The 13,665-nt window shown below is 37.8% G+C and overlaps 1 protein-coding gene across 2 annotated transcripts in view; it reads right to left on the bottom strand.

The window, feature by feature from the left end:
* Window positions 1-12,298, bottom strand: part of SNX29 (sorting nexin 29) — a 103,921-nt gene extending 91,623 nt beyond the window's left edge. For both annotated transcript variants that reach the window (XR_005827833.1, XM_040593847.1), the window contains exons 1-4: window positions 12,206-12,298; window positions 6,420-6,484; window positions 5,474-5,526; window positions 1,832-1,956 (exon numbers count right to left, since the gene is read on the bottom strand). Coding sequence is in view for 1 of the 2 variants with exons in the window: in XM_040593847.1 (XP_040449781.1) it covers window positions 1,832-1,956; window positions 5,474-5,526; window positions 6,420-6,484; window positions 12,206-12,212 (250 nt within the window). In the remaining variant the exon portion in view is untranslated. The remainder of the gene's footprint in view (window positions 1-1,831; window positions 1,957-5,473; window positions 5,527-6,419; window positions 6,485-12,205) is intronic.
* Window positions 12,299-13,665: the final 1,367 nt, after the last annotated feature.

Consider the following 13,665-nt stretch of genomic DNA (forward strand, 5'->3'; position numbering starts at 1 on the left):
TTTCAGTTGTCAAAGCCTGAAGGTATACCCTAAACAGCAGTATTCCACTATGTTGAAGAAAAAGACAACACCTGTGATTATGTTAGAATGGAAAATAAATCACAACAGGCTCATTTGCCTGAAAGTGATAAAAATGTAGAAGTACTTTGCAACTGCTTTCAGGAATTAAAAAAAAAAATAAAAAAACCAAAAACAATACACCACTGTAACTCACAAAGATAAATGCACCAGAACCCAGTAATTTCCACTAAAAAAAAAACTTCTCTGTCACAGTACAGCATTAATTTTGCCGCAAGGCAGCCACATTTTTGCTCTTGAACTTCCATACATTTCTTAAGTTTCTTAAAGATGACGTTTCTTACATGATGTTTTCTTCTTCAATTCTACTTCTTCAGTACCTTAGATAACTGACTCTCCTCTTCTTCCACATCATCTCACTGACAAGGCCCCAAATGAGAGACACAATCACACAAACATACAGCTAAATTGTTACTAAGTTTCCAAGCATCAGAGATGCACCTTTGTACATATGACCACTAAAAGACAGGATCAAAAATTCCATGCACCTTGAGGTTACTAACAGACAAGAGAGAAACCATAAGAATTATACACAATGTCCTCAAACTGGAAGGCACACTACTTGCATAAATCTGAGAGGGCAACAGTGGAGAACATTCTCTGCAACAAAGCATAAGGCTCTCAATTGCAGTCTGCGGCGGGATCACAAGCAGATAACCAAATCACTACTCATTAAAGAGATGGAAACTACCCAGAGCTGAAAAAGACCACAGAGTACCAAATCCTCAATTACAAGCACACACATGGGAGAAAAAAAAGCATCCAGAAGAGCTGAAAAATCTGTAAAGATTATGTAAACAGCTGAATTTTGCTTGCTTGTTCATTTAGTCTGCAAAATGTCAAGTCTCGCCCATTACGAAGTAAAAGAGGCAAACATGGGAAACAACAAATTCCCTAAAAGCATAGCTATTTTAGCTCCCCAAAAAAGCTAAGTCTGCAGGCTCTGACCCATTAGCAGGAAAGTCAGCATGCAAGACCAAACATTTCACCCTATCATCCACAGCAAACACAGTTATTACAGCAATTTTAAACCACCATTGTATCAAACTACACATTTTGCATTAAAGTAATACCCATTATATGCAGTTATCTGGTGTAACTGGAAGTTATGCTGGAGATCAAAATGTATTAACTGTTCTAGTACTACTGAACATATTTAAAAAACAATCCCCCTCTATGTGTTACATATCACAATTATTTATAGCATGTGTACCCTGTTTAAGAAAAAAAAGATACTGTATGTCAAACTTCACAGCAAAAGTGATGAAGATTAACACCTTCATGTACTTTTGATAAAAAAACAAAGGGAAACTTCAAGGTGAAGAGAAGGCAACAAAAATAAAGGAATCTTTCCTTTAAATGTGGAGAAAGTAATAAAAAACAACCCAACCAATACAAGAAATGTAAATTTGCTTTTAAAATTACATCAATACTTAAACATATGTGATGCTATAGAACTTAACAGCACAATTACACAATGTTTATGCCTACCAGAATTTAAAAGACATTTGCCAATGATATTACTCATGACAGAACTGTAGGAAGTACAGATTTCCAAACATCAAAATTTCTAGAGAAATTTGGCGTGAAAGTTAAACTACATTAAGAAAGCAATAACCATTTTCATGCTGTATTGAGTATGCTACAAACAGTCGGCAGTTTGGTGCATTGCTTAAAACCTCCATTAGAAATTATATCACTTGCTTGTGCTTATCAACTGTTTAAAATACAATAGTTGCATTTAACAAATTACCTGTTTCAGTTTTACTGGAGAAACCTGCTGCTTGTTTGATTGCTGCTGCTGTTAATGCTAATCCTCGGCTCCTCCTCAGACCATGCTGTAACACAGCTTCAAACTGAGCACACAAACAAGTGACTCTGCAACAGAATTTTTACAGAAATCACGTGAAAACAACAATGAACTATGTTTCTACAGAGCAGGTTTATTCCAAATCTCTGAATAGAGAATGTAAAGGTGAACCATGATCTTATATGTAGTTAAAGACCCCTTGTCTACACTAATCTCATTATTTGCAAACAGTATAATCTACTTATACCCACAGTCTCATCACGACTATCTAAAGCTGGGGCACAAATTACATTCAGAGTTGGCAATCAATTTGAGAAATCATCCTCACCTGCTATAGTGGTTGTTAGCCATGTTATTTCAGGTTACCTACGGTTCATGTAATGCAATTACATTTTCATAAGTTTGCTTTGTACTACACGTGCAATGAATAATTTTCTGAGAATATACTGTAACTTCCTATAAAATCAACAGAAAATTTTGATAACTCACATTAGTCTATGTGTCTGTAATAGAACTATAAGTCAAGCCTTGAAAAACAATAAATCATACATTTTAATATCCTTCAGAAATCCTAGGCATAGGAAAATAAGAAAGATTTTTCTGGAGATGTGTTGAATCTTCAGGTTTTGATGTTGTTCTCTACAATACTAATTATAAAATTCCTGATTTTTTTTAAACATAACCCAGTTAATCAATTTTCACACAGGTACAAACACTGTAAAAACAGCAAGGTTTTAAAATTCAGCCTGCCAAAGGAATATTATTGTAACCTACAGAAAACAGTACGGCTTAAGGTTTAACAGACATGAATGCAATCTGTTTGTTTGAAATCTTACTTTCTCCAAGTTTTATTTTGCCATTAAACAAACAATAGTTAAGCTTTGAGAAAGTTGTCAGCTGGCTGCCAAAGCTGATTATTAAAAGGAAGGACAGATACTTTAACTAAGTTCAAGAAAATAAATAAAAACAGTTGAGAGAGTGGCTCAGGACTCTGCCCCAGCATTCCAGAAGTACAGAGTTCTATGCAGAGTCACAAAAAAAGCACATCTCAGGAGAAGCCTGACAGAAAAAGAGGTCTACTTACCATAATTGCTCTGGACAGAAGAGCTTTTAACGTGTAATGCTTTCTAGTACATCTATGTTAGGAAACTTTACTTTGTTAGGAAAACTTTACTAGTAAAGCAGAATATAATTCAAACAGTACTCAAGATGATTGTGGAGCAGTTGATTCATTTTTGCAAAAAGACTGCTGCTGTTGAAAATGGAAATTCCTCCAGATATGTGACCCCCCCCAGAAAAAAAAAAAACAAAAGTACTTGAACTTTTCAATTCAGAAAAAGCAGAACAGAAACTAGGTTCTGTGAAAGAGCTCATATTATTAAAAATCCATATGCACTGAGAATTAAAGCTGTGCAGCATTTTACAGGAAAACTTAAGCTACTAGTAAAACAAATTTTTTTAAAAAAATCAGTATCCTACAATGCCCAATATACATCATATATTTACTAGATAGCATCATGGGGGCATGTTAAAATTAACAATATAGAAAAACACTGAGAAGTCTAGTGTACATAGACACAGTAGAACTCTGAACAATTATAATCTCAAAGACAAAAAAATCTGCTTGGAGAATTATGGATTTCACTGGATTTTGATCTAAATTCTCAGACTATTCTCTTTTTTAAAATTATCTCACAATATTTAGCATAGTAACATCCTCAAATATCATGGAATTTAGGGAAAAAATCTATTAATGTCATTTCTACTTCCTTTTCAATCCTGCAACTGACTAGTTATATTCCATTATTTCACACATCTACTTAATTCTAAGGAAAATATTTACAAGTAAAATTTGGCCAGCATTGTATCTTTGGAATCCTAACCCAGAAGACAAATACTACAGTTCATCATTCGAATTATTAAATAACTGCAGTAAAGCAGTTGTTCAAGCAAACTGAGCCACAAAGCATAAATTTTAGATCCAGGGAATTTGCTCTGCATAGGAGGTACCTCCTTCTAGGCAAGTTCATGCCATGTACTACAAAGGCAAACATCACCAAAACATTCTCTCACATAATCTAAACAGTGAAGATTAAATAACTACCTCTAGCTGGTGCTTCTGTGCCAGCAGCTGTAGCTGCACAGCCAGTCCAACTGCTAGGTGCTTCAGCCCCACCATCCCTTTATCCCACCTGCACCTTCTCGCTTCCTCCCTCGCACTAGCTTCTGTCCAACAATCCCTATACTGAACAGACCGTGTACTGAACTGTTTCCACTACGCTATTTCAACAAAACACTATTTCTGTTTCCTCAAAACACTGCAGGGTGAAACAGCCACGAGTAGGACAAGGTGACAGTAATAGCCGAAAGTTGGACAGGCTTCAGCTGCCATGAAATAGCATTAGCCTGGAGTTTCACACACAGGTAATGCGCAGGAGCTGCATTACAAGCTCCTCCCAAAACAAGATGGGTTTGCCCTCTCACCCCTTGTTGCTTCTTCCTTCTCATCTGCACTTCCCACAACTTCTAGCTGCACCCTTGCAGCATCTCCAGCATTCACCAGATGTTTTACTGATTTAACTCACTAAAATGGCAGAAAGTTACCCCTTTTGCATTATTTCTTCTTTTATTAAATTAATTCAGAGAGAACTGGATGATCACCAGGCATTGCTTAAAAAGGTGGTGGAAGGGAGCAGTACTGAAGTCAGGGACATTGAGGAAAAACATTAATCCTAGCCACCCCTTCAGTAGCAATGAATTGCTATGTTGGCTCTCCAGAAATCATGAAACCATACCCTTAGACATGTTCTTAAAGATTGAATTGGGAGGGGATTGGAGAGAATTTTATGCATCGCTTATAAATGGTCAACAAATAATTAACTTCTTCCTGAAAGGCCAAGTCAAACTTCAAGGACACAAGAAAAAGGACAAAAAAGCAACTGCATTTAATCCTGGTGTTTTATTTATCTGAGATTCTTCAATAGGACAGCTTCTGACAAAGACTCAGTAAGACACAAAAAGCACTGCAATTTTCTGTCTGCCAGTCATCTTCTTAAAAGCCTTAGAAACCAATATGCCATATCCAACAACAAATGAAACTAACAGGAAGCAAATGACATTTTTTAACTTACATTACTAAAAAGGAACATCTTACTGTACAGAAAAAGAAGAAAAACAGGTTTAAAACATCAGGAATAACAAAACCTAAGAATGAAAATTTTCTTAATAACTATGTTAAACACACTTGATGCTTAAATGTCAAGATTCAAGAAACAGGTGTATCGGTAATAAATATGCATTCATTTTTAAAAGATGTTATAGGGAAGATAAGTTTTCCCAACCTCTGTTCAGACCTCAGAATTCAGTGCTTTTGTCATGAACTCTGCAGCCACTTAAACACTTGTAACTTCACAAAAAACACTCTTAAGCTGTCAAATTTGTAACAATGAAGAATTCAGAGTCCTATGTCAGTGTGTAAACAAAAGGAACTGGGGGTTATTTAAACGTATCAAGTGTTTTGTGCCATGTTTTATCTCATTATGATACATAATCTAAGCATGTTAAAAGTTTCTTAGGCTATTTTACCTGCTATCAGAGTCTGAAGCAATTTCTTTTCTTCCTCCAAATCGTATTTGACACTGCAATAAAGAGATTTTAAGAAATTTCTGTTACACTAACAAACTTGATATTCCAAAATGTTTCCAAGTAAGAAACAAATTCATAATTAAAAAAGGAGTACAAAATAAAACATTGGAAAATATAGTCTGCAACCAAGAAGTGCTTTACAGCATCATGTTCTACTAATGGGCTACTCTTGCAGTTGAAATACGTTCTTGCTAGCCAGAACAACATACCTGCAGGTCCCTCAATAAATTTAAAATTGAGTAAAAGTTAGTACTTTTGAGTTTTAAATGTACACCCACAAAAACAAACATGCTCCTATTCAGCTCAGTGCTACAATTATAGAAGAATTATTTTTTATAAAACATGTCATTTGCTTATTTTTGAGGCATTCTTTTGCTTCCCAAGTTCTCCTAAACTGAATCCAGTCTATGAAATTCTACTTGCAGAACTTCACATTGATGCAAGATACATACTTACATAAGTAAATATCATATTTACCTGTATTTTGATCATTCACCAAAATCCTAGTGCAAAGAAAAAACCTGCTACTGTAAAATGTTAACAGTTTACCCTCTGCAGTAAGCTACAATTTAGTTCAGTCATAAGTATTACAAATACATATTTATGTTTTCTAATTTAGATTATATTTATAATATATAACATCTATTTATAATGTATAATTTATATATTTATAGTACAAATATTACAATTATAATCTGTCAAGAACAAGAACTTTAAACAAATACTGCCTAATAGTTGTTTGCTAGCAGATACAACTCAGTAGTACAGTGTGAAAGACAAGATTTCTCCTTTGTCTGGTAAAGAGAAAAAAGGGGCAAAGATAGTTCCTGTTAGTACTGACAAGTCAGAGTAAGTATACTGTGGAAATGCATATCACATTTCTCACCTGTTTAACTGCATCCAGTAGTCGTTCTAGAAGAAACTGTCTTTTAGTGTCACTGTTCTGTGAACCTGAAATACCACAAAACGGTATAGTTTTAAAATAAATATTTTTTTAAGAAAATAAATTCAGGCCAACACCAGGACCCTGAAAACTTTCTTTCCATGCCAATTATTCTGTTAGATTTCCTAATTTATTTTCTCTAAGTAAAATGATGCAGTGTAAGTCTGCGTTTGATGTTTCAAAGTTGCCTTTCTCTAATATGCACAAATACTGTTTGAAAGAACATCTAGAGTCTTATTTTAGTAAGATTTTGGTTTCATGATATAACATATTGCAGCAATACCAAATACAGTATAATTGTGCACAATTATCACAGCTTATCCCTAGCTTCTTAGCACAACCACCTATGGGGCCATATTTCAAGCCTGAAACTGACCTAGTCTATGTTTTTGTTGGTTTTGAGGGTTTTTTGGTTTGGTTCTTTTTTGTTGGATTAGAGGTATGATGTAGCTTGCACTGCAACCCCATAGATGTTCATACTGGGACAACTATAAAGGGTAGTGTATCATCATAGCACAAGAAAAGAATGGAAAATGAGACACAGCAGGAATATCTTCTTATTGCCACACAACCTTACTGCAGGAGTTTTAAGATAGGTGAATGGAGAGCAATTGTTACAATAAATCCCTTAAAATTTAACTACCAGCACAGTTCTTCCTGATAATCTAGTTTGTTACTGCACAAGCAACTATGCAAAACAGTCTAACTTCTCATTCACTTCAACAACAAAGAGCATACTACTTTGCTTGTCAGAATATGCTTTATATACTCCCATGAATATGTATAAAATTTATTGTCTAATTAACCTACATCACCTCTGTTATTTCTTTATTCTGAGCTTAAATTCAAAATATCCTTAAAAAAACGCTATGACCTCTCTGGAATTCAAGTCATTCTATTCTTCTTTTCCTCTCAAAGAACATACAGCTAATACATGCATAGACTAAAAGCCAGTTACCAAAACTCTGCATGACTAAGTTCAGATACTGAAAATCAAACACCATGCAATACGGCCTCTAGTAAATAGAGATGACATCAAATATACATGTCTCTTCCTCTTGCTGTCCAACGCTGTGAGGTCCCAATCCCAGTTTCCTATCTTCATAATCCCATTCAAAGCACTTGCTCCTAAACCAGCAGGAAGGGGACAGAATTTGTCCTACTGAAATTATTCTGCCTTTCATGTTAAATATGGGATTAGAAGAAAAACCCCACAGTAAGTCTGTAACACACAATATCACAATAAAGAAAACAATAGGACAAATATGCCAATGCAGCTGCTAGCTAGCTAAGCTTCACAGTGCTTATTTAGCTGTTTACAGTGGATTTTCAAGAAGTTGTACTTCCGATTCTGAACTCTGACTCAAACTCTGCAGACATGTGATGTATGAGGTTTGGTTCTATTAGTCAGATATTCCAGTGCATGCAAACGAAGATGAAGATCAAATGATGTTCAATGCTACTAAAGGACTCCAGAAAATAACACCATACCAAGTAGGTTTTAACTTTCAAACAACTATGCCAGTTATGCCACTGTGAACATAAGGTTAAATTCATATAATCCCTGCTACTCGTCTTTGTGCTCCTTCAGAGACTACAATTTTATTGAATTATATTCAGTGTTCTTACCACCCATTCATTACCAAAAACGGAGACACATGTCTATGCATCTAAATGCCTTATAATAAATCACATAACTGTAAAATAAGGAAAACAATTACGTTTCAAATTTTAGTACAACACTTCATGCACAGTAACACTGAATACACAAATCTGCAGATTTTTTCTACTGTTTCAAAACACATTACTTCTAAAGTCTTATGCTAGCCACGTACCTGCAAGAACAGACATAACGCAACATTTGTCTCTATATTAAGAATTTGAGACAACTTCAGGAAAAATGCATGGACTTAATAATATCATGATCTGAAAAAACATATATCAAATGAAAATACCAAGTATGTGAGTTAAGCTTGTCTTCCAAATGCAATACATGTTAGTTTTTAAATTCACATCTCTTTGGCATCTTTGTATCTATCTGGTAACACAGAAATGGTTTGGAAATAGATACCAGACTGTGAACAACATAAAAAAAATGCATAAATACAGAAAACCTACAGACAATCACTGTGCTAACTAATGTTCTAAAACACTAAACCCTGTGATGTCAAACAGCTTTAAATTTACACAGACTGAGTACAGCGTAATGCACATTTTGTCTTCATTTTACTTGTAAATTTGTACTCATAACAATTATGACTACACATGCTTACAGCCAACAATTTCCATAAACAGCTCAGATCACCTTCACCATTAACAGGGCTATGACGCCACATAATGTATATACGGAAGGCCGGCCGAGGTTTCTGCTCAATGCATGTCTTCAGAATTCTTCTATTGCTCTGCTTACCATAGAAATCTTGCAGGTAGAAGAATAATCACAAAGTCTAACATTTTTTTTAAAACTGTGATATTGTGTGTTTGTTCAATCAGAGGATATATTTTCCTTTGTAATAATCCTAGAAAAATTTAGTACTATTTAGCAATGGTTTTGTTTCAAGTAGATGGAAGGTAAAAATAAGTCTCTACCAACTTTATTTAAGATATCATTCTTTTACAGTCTTCATTTTCTAAAATAAGTCCTAAAAAAAAGGCATGTTTTCAGACAAGAGCACCAATTAAGTGTGATCAACTCTAGTTGATTTAAAGACTAATAGTGTATTATGAACTGACCAAAATACCCGTCTACTGATTCAGAATAGCAGTAAAAAATGCAGTAACACACACACAAATTACAAAACATAGAATGCATAAAAACCACATTACTCAGAAAAAAGGCTATAATTAGACTATTGCAATAAAAAAGGAAGTTCCTACATGAGTCTAAAAATAATTGTGAAAACATAAATATAAGGTTGCAAAACCTAAGAAACTTAAAGAAACTCCTCCTCCCATCAAGTCAAAAAGGGTTAAAAATGGGCTCAGGTACTGCACCTGCCTCTGTGACCCATGTCATTTTTTGTTGTTCAGGGTCATGCTTTCCTATTTTTAAAACAAAATCCTCTCTCTACCCTGACAGAAACATCCACAGCTACAGCAGAAGAAAACTGAACATGCAAATAAAGGAAAACAGGATTTTCATCCAATTCTTTGTAGATACAGCTCTCTTCAGCACTACATGTAGCATATAGGTTAAAAAAAAATAATAATCTCAGATTGCTCTTACATACTTCTTCAAATCTTGTATGCAAAATTTCAGACTGCAATTACTTTTGCTTGCTCTAGTACAGGTTCTGAGGTTACAAGTTTAAGACAAAACAAACACAGACCTAATTTAAATACTACCTTGTACTATATTATTATGATTATACTGCCTGATCCTGAATTAGTCACATTTTTGTTTTTTTAAACTCATGAAACAATTGACAACACCTCTAAAACTTGACAACTACATAAATCTAGTTTCCTTGTGTTACTTCCCTTTAAAGTTTAGCCTATGCAACTCTGTCCAATGCAAGTATGTAATTAGTAAGTAGCATTACTAATATTAAAGTAATACTCTAAGCAACAGGACCTTACTTTCACATCCACTAGAAATACACTGTAGCTAAAAAAACATACATTACAAATAATTATAGCTAAGCAACAGGACATTACATTCACAACCACTAGAAATACACTGTAGCTAAAAAAAATATACATTAAAAATAATTACAGCCCTTAGGAACAGCCCTTTTACTTTTAAGGGCAAAAATTGGGCAGGGAAGTTAAGTGTGGACAGTGCTGTTACAGCCACTAAAAAAAAAGGTCAGGGTTAAATTTTGTGATGTTAACATCAGCTATCTCCCTTATCTGAAACAAGCAAGACAACAATACACATTTCTCTGTCTTGATCTGTTCCACTTACATTATTCTGGAAAAATACTGAAAATATTCTAGAAAAGTACAGTACTGTAAAGCAGTAATGTCTGGCAAAGTGCAAAATCAGTGTTCTTTTCATTATCTTGCTGTGTAATCGAAACTGTTGGAAGAGTCATATAGGTCTTGGCAAGGGCTACACATGGGTAGGTTAGCCATGCAATTGAACTACTCGCCTTAACATCATCTTAGGCATTATTCTATTATAAGTAATTAAATGTCTTCTCATAAACCTGTATCTCTTTTTTAAAAATAATAATAATAATTAAAATTTAAGGTATTAAAAATAACTATGTGATGAAGCTTCATGCCCCAAGAAGTGCCATCTTGCCTTTTGAGTCACAGAATTCAAATACAACTCCCAAAGATGAGTCTCTTAGGAAGATTTAGGCTCTGATTTGCACAAGTTTGCATAAGGCTAGTCCCAGTCTGAATTCATCATTGAAGGGCTGAGGTTTTCCATGTGAAAATGCTGACTCAAAAACTTCAGAATTCGGATTTAGTCTGTATCATATCAAGATCTGACACATGTAGAAAACTTTCTTTTCCCATGGTTTGAAAGATTTGACTGTTACTTGCATTTTTCACAATGCTCATGAACAGGTTTCCTCACAATAATCTTTTCTTTTTTCAATGTCATCTCTTCTTCCATAAAAATCTTTTGTTTTCTTCTTACCACAAAGGTGAGAACAGAACAGAGAAAAATACAACTGAAGTGTTTTCATTTTTTGTTTCATTTTCAGAAACAACTGCTATCTGTAAAACATGTAGCATTTACTTACTCTGGTTAACTCTTCAATTTTTTCTTACTATCTTTGGTAACAGATCTCACCATGTATTAAATCAGGGCAGGAGATAAACATACAGTCTAGCTTTCAGGTTCAGAGTGTTGTCTGCAACTTCCATTACTGAAGTTGTATAAGCAGACCCATGAAAGCATTTACTAAAGCACCTCCCTTCTTAAGGAAAACCCAAACAAACCTTGCCAATCTGTTTTATTACATATTTACAGGAAAAAAATATTAAAATTTCTTCCTCCGTCCTACCAAATAACTTTCCATGCTGGCCCATTCAAGTGGCTATGCTTCTTCCAGCCCTTAAGTTTATGGGTCTCAAATCTCATGCAAAGCTTTTAAATGTTTCCCCTTACAAACAACTCAAAAACCTCAGGATCTGGCACACCCACCCACCACTGCTTCACTCTTAGGCGCAGGCCAGAAACGAACACATTCACAACCGACTGGGTCCTCCTCAGGACCATGTTAAACAGCAACCGTACACCCTAAATACTGGAAGGGACAGCTCTTTCCACTAGTTGTGCTTCCCACCTCTCACCAACTACATGCTGCATATTAGTAAGCTCGTATAATTTATTATTATTATCATTATTGCACAGCTGAGGCAACGGAGATCCCCGAGACCGGCATCGCTTGTGCTGAGCCGGTGTCACGTTCAAGGGCAGGGCTTTAGGACTTAAAACGAGGTAAAACACCACTTCTGGGGCGCTTGGGGAGCCGACCTGAGGAGCGGGGCGTGGTGATGCAGGCAAGGGCTGTGCCCTGTCCCGCGCCGCGGGGCCGCAGAGGCCAAGGTCCCCTGCGTCTCGCCTCGCCACGCCACGCCACGCCACGGCCCCCAGCCCCGCCGGGGGGAGAAAGAGCCTCGGCCTGCAGGGGACAGGGCCACACCTGACTGAACAGGCAGCGGAGGAGCGCAGAGCCGCACCAGCCCTTACAGTGCCCCAGAGACCCGGCAGCCCCACCGAGCACGCCCTGGTAACGGAAAGGACCCCGCTGGAACCCGCCACTCACCACTCATGGTGGCCGCGGGGCTGGCGCCCTCCGTCTGCTGGACCCCGTCCCTCCTCCCGCACAGCCCCACACCGAGCCGGCCAGCGCGCACGCTCCGCCCCGGAACTCCGCCCTGCCGCCCCGGAACGTAAACACCGCTCCGCACCGGGCTCCGCAGTCTTAGTGGAGGTGAGCTCGCACGGCGCCGCCGCCGTCTTCCCGCCTTTCCTCACAGGCGCCGGGCGCGGGCAAAAAGGCGGGAAGCTGCTCGTTTGCTCTGCGGGCGCCGCGCGGGGAAAAAGGCGGGAAGCTGCTCGTTTGCTCCGCGGGTGCGGCGCCAACTGCAGCCCGCCCTGCAGGCACGCGGCGGGCCCCACGCTGCTCGGCCCCGGCGGGAAACGCGTGGGCCAGGCCAGGCCCCCGCCCCCGGGCGCGCCCAGCAGCCCGCACCCCGACCCCCCACCCCCACACCCGCAGTGCTACGGGGGCCTGAGGCAATATCGGGCAAGGGAAGGGTGAGGAAGATGGCGATAAAGTGTGCTAAGCAGTCCCGTGTCCGTTGTAAGCCAAAAGTCCCGGAGGGTTCCCGTTTCAAAAAACAGCACGGAAATTGTGAAATCTCGTAACGCCAAAAAAACAGCAAAGGAACAAAGGCATTTTCTTAAATGTCGTGCATAGTCTGGCTGGCTTGTGTTTGCACACTCTGTAGAGCACAATGTATTTTCCATATGCTGTGGCATGTGTGGTGCACCGGCATAACTTTGTGAGTGGCCAATAAAGTAATAATAATGAATTTATTGGCTCTGCAGGCCTGTTTCAGAGGGTTTGCTGTGTGTGGCCAGCCCTAACGCAGCTAACGCACAGCTGGCCCAAACTCCAAACTGGTCAGCCTCCATGGGGTGCTGTACTAGCAACTGCTCCTAGATCTTGTGCAATGATTTATTAGTCCTAAAACACCTTAATTCACTGTTCATGCAAGAACCTGAAATAGACAGTTATCGACAAGTAAAAAGATTGTGGTTTCTTCTGTTCTTGTTGCAGCTTTCCAGGAATAAAACTGGCCTAATATTAGGAAAATAACTTTAATGCATGGGAGGCCAGGTGACAAAAGTACATTCCTAATTTTATGCTACACAGTAGCCTAGCGTGACTATATCTAATCAGCAGTCCTTGTAAATATGACAAAGGTAAGTCAAAAATTCAGTAAAGTAGAAATAAATCTTTATAGAATACAGTCTGAAAAACACCTGGCACTTAAAGGAAAGTCTGCACCATCAGGAGATAGGTTGGGATTGCAGGTGTAGCACCACAACCTCCCCTGGCATGGACCCAGAGATACTATCTGAACTGGGGGGGAGGGTGTTGGTCTGTACTCTACAAAGATATTAATCATTAGAATGTTCCTATTTCAAGCATCATAGGGGCTATTTTAAATTATTCTTTACAACATTGGGAGTGTAATGTGAGTCTTCCTTTTTGCC

The sequence above is a fragment of the Falco naumanni genome, chromosome 4 (genome assembly GCF_017639655.2).
Source record: "Falco naumanni isolate bFalNau1 chromosome 4, bFalNau1.pat, whole genome shotgun sequence".
NCBI lineage: Eukaryota > Metazoa > Chordata > Aves > Falconiformes > Falconidae > Falco > Falco naumanni.